The following is an 11,514-nucleotide window of genomic DNA, read 5'->3' as shown; positions in this document are numbered from 1 at the left end:
GTTCTCAGCAGGTTGATTTGAACACTGTCTAAAACAGCTCAGTTTACTTGTCGTGTCTCACTTTCTAGTCCCCAGTCCCAATCCGGCAATACAGATTGCTTGTAGACGAGGTTATATTTTTTAATACCCTCTTCTAGAAGCGAGCAAAATAGGAGTTTAATATAGAGTTATCTTGGCGGAACAAGCTTTTTCAATAAAGCACCATTTTTAATCTCTTGCGGTTCATCTTGCCGTCTCGCGGTACTATCAATAATTTAAGGGTCATGTTTGCACTTTTCTCACACATGCCATGATCTAAGCGAGACTTTGTCCTCACAAAAATGTGCGGAGGATTGATAACTTGTCATTAACAGCGACTCTTTTTCCAATCACACGCAATAATTAAGGCCTTTCTTTCGAAAGGTAAAGGTACCGTTAACGATAAGGCATTGTTTCTGTATACAAATGTTATTTGCATTGTCGCGGAAGCAAAATAAGTTCCTAAATTTTTTTTTGGAAACATTTTGCTTCGCAAGGAAACATTTTTGGAGCAACGACTCCTCGACAACGGGTGCTTTCCATTGATTCGACAAAAAATTTCGGTTGCAATGCCTGAATTTTCTACCCTCGTTCCAGAGGTTTTGTCTTTTCTACGTCCCAAATCAAATTTGAGCCAGGGTAGAAATTACAGGAAAAGAGGACAACGCCGCGAGGTATATCCAAATTTTCGAAAATCTCTTTACCTTGAATTTCCTTTTCATATGATGTTGTTCCCGGAATTTCAGAAATTTTCTGTCCAATGGTTCGAATTAAGGAAGGCAGTGAATTCTCGGACATTACGGAAACTTTTCCAGGAAATTTCCGTACCATTTGACCTCGTTTCGAAAGTTGCGGAGTTTTTATCGAATGAAAGTGACCGATGTTTCCTCATTTTCTGAGCCTTAAAAAAGTTCACTTAAAGCTTACTGTTATAACCGAGGAAACGGAACCGTTCGAATAAACGAATGAGATTATAATTAATAAGCAACACACGTTAACACACAACACTGTTTAATCCACGTGTCGCGCCAAGCACATGCGCATTACAGAATCAAGAAGTCCTATGACGTAACAACAACCTATGATAAAACACTTACAGGGTACAATTTTACGACTAAAATTTCCAGTGATTTTCCAATATGCTGCTTTTGCTATTCAACACTTTATATTTCCCGAATTTTCAACCAGAGGAAAACCCTTCTACGAAATCTTGGTGCTAGCAGGGATCGATAAGAACGTCGCTAAGACAATAAAATACCCAAGTACATGTAACACAAAGCCATTCATAATATTGATTTATCACATCATCCAACCAAAACAGTTACAAATTTCACTACTAAAGATAAAACGATCTCAAAGATACCTCACTGAAGACAAAAAAGAAAAATTACTTTCTCAAACCAGTGATTGCAATCGATTGTCCATAAATTATTTTTTCTGACTATATATTAATCATAATATTATTATGGTACAAAATAAATCCTTGCAGATGATTGTGTGCAAACGTTGTGTCAAACTTTAAGTTACCACGGTAGTTATGCATGTTCTGATTGGCTGAGAGAACATGCAGTTATAGTGTACAAAATATAGTAAAAGTATCATACTGGCATACATTAAGAAAGTGATGGAAGCATCTGAGAGTATGAGAAGAAACAAAATAGTGAAATTGTTTTCTTCTCAAGGTTTCTCCGATGGGTTAATAGTTGCTTCATCATAGTTTTATATATGTTGATGTCAATGTTAATTTTTTTTTTATTTCAACCATATGTGGTAATTACTAAAGTCAAATAACTAGAAGAAATGAACCACATATAGGTGAAATAGCTCAGATCAAGAATTAATCACATTTTAAAAAAGTTAACTACAGCATGATATAACCCAAAAAAATAATGAACCAGTCACTGTGTGCAGAAAGTCCAAATGGTTCTAATCAATAATGTGCTCATATACCAATAATGTTATACTATAGCAATGCAATTTAAGGTGTTGGTTTCTTTATTAAATATCATTAATAGCTGTCGAGTTCCTTCACTTGGCCAGATTTACACAATTACATGACATAACAATATAAAAATAGCTAAATATAGTATACTTTCATCTGGTGAATTCCACCTATTTATTCATGTAAAAATATATTAAAATTGATGGCATTCAAGGAAGTTAAGTATTTACTTCCTAGCATTGTTATACACACTCACTATTAACAAAAATTCACTGTTCATTCTGTTTTAAAGGGTGTGAGCATAAGTCAATGTTCTGGAGTCCAGTCCAGTTATTCTACCACTGCCACCTAGAATCAAACAATGTTGTAACCATCTTTCCTATCTTTCTTCCGAGAGCAGGCTGCCGACATCTACAGCAGCTGTCTACAATGATCATTATTTATCTGGCCAAGTCATCAATTGCTCAAAGGCATACTGTAAAATCTAGCGATAACAGCCCAGTGGGCTCATACAACTTCGAAAGGGGTTTTTGGATGGGGTTAGATGTATAACCGGGGGAGTTTACATCCTGAATGGGAGAGAGGGGACTCGTAAGTAGAATTTTTTGGTAATAGCGGAGAGATGATCAAGAGCAGGGGGCATTGATGTGGGGGGTGGAGCGAGTTACACCCAGGATTTGACAGTATGAGATAATCAACATTGAAACAAGAAACAATTAGAAAAGAATGTTTACAGAATCAGGGGTTTCATTAATGTTTTCACAGGGAGGCAACAATTTTTGAACTATAACTTTTCTCGAGATTGTCAAATCAGGCCGGCAAAATCGTGCTCCCAGCCAGTCAATGAAACCCCTGCAGATATAAGTACAATCTACCTGCAAAGTTTGGCAAAAAAGTTGAATATTTAACTGAGGTAAACATGCATTGGAACATTTAGAGTCACTGAATTTAGTAAAGCTGCAAGACCTGTTTTGTGGCCGGTGGCAAGAGTAAAAGGAGCAAGTAACAGCTTACTTCCTCATGCTAAAACCTATCTATGTACAGTTGGACCCACCAATTCTAACTTGACCATAATTTTCAATTTCCCCATTATTTTCAACTCAACACCATTTGCCTTGGAATTGCCCATCAGTCATACTATCGGCTATTTTGGACTCCCACTATTTTTCATTTCCCCTGAGGGTTCAAAATAGGGTTCAAAATAGTGGAGGTTCAAAATTGCAGGTTTCAACTGTATTTTTTCTATTTTGTCATTAGCTAAAGCCAAAAAGTTCCTAAATTTTAGTGATTTATTATTTAATATTAGAGAATATGGCTAAGAAACATTTTTTGTAGAGCAACTTGAGAATCTGAAAGGGATTTAAATAACAATTTGGTCCAATATTATTCCTTTGAGTTTATGTTCAAAATTCCTGAAATTTTGTCACCATTAAGTACCTGTGAACCATGTAGAAATTTAATCCATATTAGGGTGTTAAGCTCTCAAAAAGAGCTCGGCATTTTTCAGCTGGCATAGAACACTACACCATCATCAAAATCATATTTCAGTGACACCCCATACAATCAGAGCTCAAAGAACTGATCGTCATCATGCTGGATGGCAGTCTTGTCTCGTTTCACATGTCTCTTTGAAGCGAGTATCTGTCCTCTTTGCCGTCTTGATGATCCTGTTTCCAGTGGTCGAAACAAGTCATCTTCTGCAACATAACTGCCACTTGATTTTTCCATGTCTGCTATAACTTTGGGTCCAGAAACAGTCCTGGAAATAAATATATTTGATTTATTATTCTCAACACTGCAGCTACATGTACATTGTACCTTATTGAGACGGTAGTGTCTGTTGCTTATTGTCTTAGAGTTATACGTATGCTGTGACAGAGAGCAATGTATTTGTGTTTATAACTTGAGCCCCGGAAAGGCAGAAGCTGACCAGGTCACATATTCCAAAGCAAATACACTTGAATGAGTCAAGACAGGCTCTAGAGGTTAAAAATATTGATCACATAAGTGCAAGACTCCAGTTCATAATTTCACAATTACAGGTGGTAATCTGTTGTAATTCTAGTTCAGTGTCTTTCTGTATTTTGCATGTGTGGTGGGTACCTAGCCATGGACAACATTTTGGCACACAAATCTGACACCATTTTGTAGGAAATAAACACATTAATTAAACGAGACAAGCTAAATCCTACATACAAGAAACATTGGACCCTAGGTTGAGTTCTTAGCACACACTATGTGCTCAGATGTTTCTTTGCTCAGAATTGTGACTATTGATCAGTGTATAAAATTTAACTTTTGGATTGTGCTATTGATCAATATCAGTAGCTTTTGATATCAGAACCAAAACTCACCTTAGTTTTTCAGATTCTTTTTTGGAACTTTTAATTCTTGCATCCAGCTGTTCTAGAAAACTTAAAGCAGTTTTAATGTGCTGTTCCTCTGATGTTCGTTCTTTTGATTGATCTAAAGAGCCATCACACGCTGCTCCACATTGCTTTCCTTTGCTACTATTCACGCCATTATTGATAGTTCTGTCATCATTAATACCTGGTCCACTATCCTCTGTACCATCTTCAGAAACCTCCAGTTCTTCCAAATAGTGTGGTGAATCTTTCTTGACTGGAATTTTCAGAATTTTAAACAAGTGTATATTGTCATTTGCCCAAATCTTATTTGTTCTTCTCAACTGCTCAACCTGAAAAAGCAAAAACAAGTTAGTCCACAGTCACAACAGCACCCATTAAAAAGGATTAGAAAATTGTCCAAAGAAAATACATGTACTGATTGGTTTAAAATAGTTTTGTGTAATTCAATAGAAACACAGAACTAGCTCAAGCTGTTGATGTGATGATGGTGCAAGCAAAGAGAATATTTACGTTTTGATGATCAATGAAAGTAAACAGGTTGTTTTCTTTTTTTTATCACAGAATTTCCTTAAAGAAATAGAAAACATGAGTTATGAGCTACTGAGTTATACAAAAACACTTGTGGAAGTTTGGGAGAACTCAAAAAAGTCAGACAAAACCCTCGCCTGTCACCTTGTGTTTCTGTTAAACAATTAGATTATGAGCTTTCTATCATGTGATAGTTGAAAAGGGCGCAGCCTGAGCCAACTATCATGCATAGAAATCAACAGCGAATAATCTACTACTTGTTATCTAAATCCTCTTCACAGACACCTTGAAAATGCAAAGAAGCGGCCTTCATTTCGTTAAAAATTGAAACTGCTATGCTACTCACTATCTACAACAGAATAGCTAGTGAGTAGCGTAGTCACTTGGAGAATAGCATGCATGATAGCTAGAGCACAAGTATATTTATACTAACACTTAATAGAAACAGGGTACATGTTTTCTATTTCTTAGTCATTCATTAGCCTCATATGTGTTTATACCTTAAAGTGCTACTGTGACCAACAATCAATTCTACTTTTTCTTTGTATTTCAAAACTATATAACTGAACCACTAAGTGACCAAAGTTTTAAGCCTTCATTTCAAAAAGACACCTGTCTATTTTGACTGAAATTTTCCTCATTAATGGTCTGCCATTACTAACTTAAAAAACTTGAGAGAGCTGAATCGAGGATAAGATGACATCAAAGACTGACTAGTGTAAAAATACAATACATGTGCACGTGCCTAAATTAATATCATGCAGCAAGGGAGTTTCAAACTTTCATACTTTTAAACTTGTGTTTTGCATGTACAATAAGCTGCATTAACACGATGCAATTTTAAGCTAGTGAGTCTTTGACGCAATCTTATCCTTGATCCAACCCTCCGAGGTCCAATCGGTCAGTCTTGAACGTGAAATGGCAGACTGTGAAATCCTAAACTTGCACTCAAAGAAAACAGCCTTTGGATAAAATTCGAAGCTCAAGATTTTGCCAGTCAGGCGTCAAACAAACATGCTTTTAAAATCTGAAGGAAAAAGGCAAGTGAATTTTTTGATCATAGTAGCACATTAAAATATAACCCATCAAGCAGTCAAATGCAGCGTGAACCAGAAGTTCTGATCAGCCTGTACTTCCCCCTATAATTAAACACTTTGCTACAATTGCTACAAACACACCCAAGTCTGATGTGACATCATTTTTATATTTATCCCAAGCTTAAATTTGCTATGATCCCATCTCAGACTAAAAGTTCATTACATAGCCCATCTTACAACAGAAATATTTCTACTCCCTGGATAGGATGCTAGTCCAATGTAACGTGCTTAAATTAAACCCATCCCAGACCTAAGGATTTAAGGATGTAAAGGATCCAGGTCCATCATGGAGGGTAAAAAATGAGACGCCGTATATAAAGGTAGATCCCTGAGACCTTTGGCCTTGTGTTATGGAGAACAATTTATATTTTGTTCAAAACAACATATTGATTGGAAACATATCATTTTCCGAGAAATCGTATCCTAAACACTAATATATTCATGAATATGATTAATATTAAACCTGTGAAAGCAAATATTTGATTAGCTGGTATATTAAAGTGAGACAAATGATCTATGTATAGGCAAATCAAGGAATATCTATGGTTCGGGACGACTGTCCGAGTACGATTTGAATATAACTTACTAAGCTTACCTGTAGTTATATAACCTGTATAACAAGTTTTACCAAATCGAAAACGAAGTCGTTGACAAAATTTTATCCAACGGGAGAACGTCTCTCTTACTTTGCTCCCAGGAAACGTACCTGTTTCTCAAGGGTTGGTTAGCTGTAGGTAGATTAATCTTAAACTCGCAAGAAATTCGATACCGACCTACCCGGCCGGCCGGGCAGGAAGAAAAGCCGTCCATTGTTCTCCAAGGGAACGATTTTGCGGCCCATCATTTTGGTCTGTTTGATAGCGTAACGAAGCCTACCAATGCCTAAAGAAAAAGCTAATAGAACAAATTGTTTTTCAAACACGCTTACTCACCGTTACTCCATATTTTATCGCCAATCCTTGCAGTGTGTCTGTTGTTTCCAGCACATGACCAATCAATTTTACGTCGCATTGCGGTAGCAGTTGATTTCGCGTTGTGCCATAAGATTTTGGTGCCTCGAAGCTACCTGACAAAGAACTCCTTTCCGAGGCTTGATTCTTTTTGACTGCGTTTAACTGTGGACTTGATTTGTACCTTCGAAGTCCACGATCGGAAAAGATACTTTGCCGTGCTCCCTCCGCCATCTTCCATTTTGTTTATTGCAAAATTAGATTCCAGTCTTGCGCAAACTTTCACGTGCTTTCAGATTATTTTAGTCCCTAAGTGGGGTAGGGTTAGTATTTTGGGAGCGCTTTCTTCTCCCACTTGCACGTTTGAAGTTTTATTCGCTCTTTTTAAAATGCTGAGAATAGAGAATTACTCTTAAGTATGTATTTCCTGGGCTGGACACAGGATTTTATACTAGAGAAGGGGGTTCGAGATACGGACCGCCGAAGACATTCCTCTGTAGGGGACTCCAAGGGCATCCTCCCCCCTAAAAGTTTTAAAATTGAGGTCCTCGGAAATGGTCCTCTGAAAACGCGTCAAATTTGTTTTCCGTCCCCATTACGTCGGAGGAATTTAAAAAGGCAACAATCACCGGTTATTTTGGATTTGTGTTTGAGGAAAACTCGCGCAGGGAAATCACATGATTATCGTGATGCCTTCGCTTTCGACTTCGCTTTCAGAATGTTTTACGTCCACACGAAAATGAAAAGCCGGCGTTTTCAAATTTCTCCGGTTTTTGTGACGGATTAGAGTGGACGAGAGACCTAACCGGAGAAAGAAAGCAGAGTTTTCAAATTTCTCCGTCCTAGTGTGAAACCTGAGAATTTAAGGTTACCGTATAGTCTAGAGGTGTCTCGCGTCCAAGCGATATAATGCGTAAGGTTCAAACTGTCGATACCTAAACCCCCCAGGGTTATAGAGCTGGCTATCAAACTATACCAGGAATTTTGACAAAAAAAATGAATTGTCGAATTTTTCATGACCTCTAAATATGATTAAAACAATGTGGAGTAAACGTACTAAAATCACTCTCGGAGAAAAAACATTTCAGAAATAAAAAATTCGAAGACACTTTTTTTTGTTGTTCATATGTTAAACTAGCTACTGTCTAAATTTGAGAGCAAACGAACAAATTCCCTTTGACTTGTAGCTTTCAATAATTAATTTTGACGTTCGCATTTAAAGATCGTGAAAAATTTGACTGTTCATTTTATTTAAAATTGTTGATATAGTTAATTTGTTTGATAGCCAGCTCTATAAGCATTTGATATAGGGTTTAGGTATCTACAGTTTAAACCTCGCGCGCTACATCGCTTGGACGCTAGACACCTCTAAAGGTGTACGATAACCTTTTTGTTAATCACTTGTATGATTACAGACCGAATTGGACTCCACTCAGTCCTATTACCATTATCAATTGACCAATTTCGATATATCAAAATTCAGCCTAACACAATAGACCTCAGCACGAGGCTCTGGGGAATAAACCCCACAAACTCTGTAGTTATTCCCCAGAGCCTCGCACTGAAGTCTATTGTTTAGCCTGAATTTTAATATATCGAAATTGGTCTATTGTACTCCACTCGGTCCAGTTACTATTACTAATGATCACACGTGTGTGAAATGATATGCTGCTGGTCTCTGGTTTAGCTGACAGTAATTAGTGCATGAGAATTAATTAAGCCCTGGCCAAACGGACTTAGTCCGGCCAAAATGTGGCCAAACTGGTAAAAACCTTCTTTAAAGAAACGGTTATAACCATCTTAATTTAACTCTTTTGTTCTAACAAGCTCGTTACGATTGTTCACCCTTTTGGTTTCTTTAGCTTTTGTTCTCAGATTCTTAATTCGTTGAATATTTTATTATTCTTAATATAATAATAATGATAATAATAAAGTTTTTTGGGCGCATTTAAAAAACTCAATGCGCTTACATTACTTTAAAAATAAATTAGTTAAATATTATAAAATATTTCTAATAACAGTAATAAATAAAATAAATGAAATAATTAATTAAAATACAGTTTCTCATAAAATAAAATAAATCAGAAGTAGGATTTCCGAAACAAGAATGTTTTGAGGGCAGATTTAAAAGACGAAAGAGATGTTGTATTTTTAACAGAATCCGGTAGACTGTTCCATAATATAGGTGCGGAGAAAGAAAAGGCACGTTCACCGTATGTCACAGAGTTCACAGTAGGGACAGTGAAAAGAAGTTTAGAGGATGAGCGTAAGCTCCGTTGCGGGTGGTATTGTTGTAGGAGGGGCGACAAGTAGGCTGGGCAAAGTCCATGGATAATCTTAAAAGTGATGAGCAGAAGTTTGAATGTAATCTGTGATTCAACAGGTAGCCAGTGTAATTCTCGAAGGGCAGGTTTGATGTGGTCGTATTGCTTGGTTCCAGTGATAAGGCGTGCGGCAGTGTTTTGAACTCTTTATATCCAGAGGAAGCTTCGTCAGCCTCAGTTGGTTTCCATGCGGAGCCTCTATCCTGGTCTCTATCGTTTTCTTGGTTTTTATATGAGTAATAACGAAGAGGCAAGATTTGCTGTTACTCCGAGTTTCGTGCTTACGCACTCATCAGACAGTATTTAATGATAAGCATTCCTATCAACTAGATATATATACACGGTATTAAACAATAGGCTAATTGCTGGACTAGTTGCATTACAATAAGTGATAGTTATACTGGAAAAACAATAGGTGTGAAGACAGAAATTACGGGGACGAGTATAAACTGCGTGGGTGCAGTACAATATAAAGAAAGTGTCAAGCGTTCTTCAAGTAGAATTTGTTCTCGTGCCGGCATTTAGAAATAAGTTCTGATCTTTTGTTTAGTAGATTGTCGTTGCTATGTTTGATAATCATTAGTTTTTCTGTGAGGCAGAGGTCGCATCGTTTGGAAATGTTGTTGTAGGGTCTTGCACGGCTAATAATTGACCATTTGATGTTGAAGTCTTGTTTTTTGTCGTGTAGTTGCCAGATGTATTTAGAAAGCTCGGTGCTGTTGATGTGTTTTCTGTGCTTAAATGTGGATTTGTGCTGCGAGAATCTCTGTTTGAATGTTCCTTCTGTCAGTCCAATGTAGTTCTTGGTTGTGTTGTTAGTTGTAACTTGTGCGTTGTAGATTACACTGGAAGTCAGGCATTTGTTGTCTAGCGGGCATTGGTCTTTTTTGCGGCAGTTGCATTGCTCTCCGGTGGTTGCGTTGGCGTTGTTGTCGGCGTTTGTTATTTTCATGTTGTGTTTGTTGATTACTGTTTTCATGTTGTCCATGCAACTGTAGCTGACTTTGACGTTGTTTTTGTTGAAGAGGCTGTGGTATTTATGTTGGTTCGGAAAGTGCTTAGATATGAGCTTCAGGAATGTTCTACCGATGTTTGTCTTTACGTTTTTACTAAATGGAGGGTTGTACCATATAATGTTTCTTTGTCTGTTGCGTCGGGGGCGTGTTGGTTGATTGTCTTCGTTGTAAATTAGTGTTTCAGAGTATCCGCTGGCTTTCAAAGCAGTTTCGTAGATTGGTTTGGCCTTGTTGAATTCGTGTTCGTTGCATGAGTTGGCGGAAATACGGCGATTGATGGATGCTGGAAGTTGCTTTATTATGTTAGGTGGGTGGTTAGACTTTGTGTTGATGTACTGCGGTTCGTCGTTAGGCTTTCTGTAGGGGCAGTAGGTCCCTTTTGTAAGATCGAAGGTGACGTCCAGGTAGTTAACAATTTTCATGTTAGTCTGTATGGTAATGTTGAGTCCATATGTCTTGAAGCGTCTTGTTATGTCCTTCCTTGTACGGTCTGCTTGAGGTCCAGAGATGTTTTTGAAGATGGCAAGTCCGTCGTCTCTGTAAAGCCCGATGTTGTCTATCCCGTATGTGTTACACAGGTCGTCGAGAATGAATAAGCCTACGAGCTCGCATACTTCGGCTCCGTCGAAGCTGCCCATAGTAACGTCAAAAGAACTGTTGTTTTTCTTGATCCAGGCGGTGTTACTGTCAAAGAGAAGGGATTTTCTTGAATGCATAATAATATCGATGTCGCGGTCCGTAATGGAAGTGAATTGTTTGGCGAAGTTGATTGCGTCTGTAAGAAGTTTCTCAGTAATGGAAGGGTAGAAGTTCTCAATGTCAAATACGGCGAAGGTATGTTGATCTTTGTGTTGTATAGAGGAGAACCAGTTGATGACGGATGATGAGTTTTTCCATTGGTTAAGGCCAGTCTTCTGTCTCACAGTCGTGTTAATGTTCGCGAGGATTTCTTTACTGATACGTCCAATCTCACTTTTTGCAGGGTTAATGAGTCTACATGTAGGTTTGTTCTGGAAGTTGTCTTTATGGTCTTTGAGTGTTATAAAAGCCTGTCGCTCAGCCATGCGTTCCGCGCGGTCGTCAATGTTCAGATTAGTAGCAATGACTTGAGCTTCTTTGTTAATAGCAGTAATCGTATTAGAATTTGCTTTCTTGTACGTCGATGTGATATTGTCCTTGAGAAGCTTGTCGTGCGAAGCTTTGTCTACTTCGTAGTAGTTGGTTGTTTTGTCAGCAGGTATGAATGTTTTTGTGGAGTTGTTTATTTTCC

General features: G+C 37.7%; 1 protein-coding gene across 1 annotated transcript; it reads right to left on the bottom strand.

Annotated features, from left to right (window-relative positions):
• Positions 1–1,995: 1,995 nt before the first annotated feature.
• Positions 1,996–7,476, bottom strand: LOC145479759 (lysM and putative peptidoglycan-binding domain-containing protein 1-like). The gene is made up of 3 exons (XM_081458199.1): positions 6,887–7,476; positions 4,315–4,658; positions 1,996–3,719 (listed from the first exon to the last, which is right to left on the bottom strand). The coding sequence occupies exons 1-3, from the start codon at positions 7,136–7,138 to the stop codon at positions 3,524–3,526; spliced, it is 792 nt and encodes a 263-aa protein (XP_081314325.1). The 5' UTR covers positions 7,139–7,476; the 3' UTR covers positions 1,996–3,523.
• Between the last annotated feature and the right edge of the window lie 4,038 nt (positions 7,477–11,514).

The sequence above is a fragment of the Orbicella franksi genome, chromosome 2 (assembly GCF_964199315.1).
Source record: "Orbicella franksi chromosome 2, jaOrbFran1.1, whole genome shotgun sequence".
Classification (NCBI taxonomy): Eukaryota; Metazoa; Cnidaria; class Anthozoa; order Scleractinia; family Merulinidae; genus Orbicella; species Orbicella franksi.
Note: the sequence above shows the minus strand (reverse complement) of the source record. Positions and strands in the feature narration are given on the sequence as shown.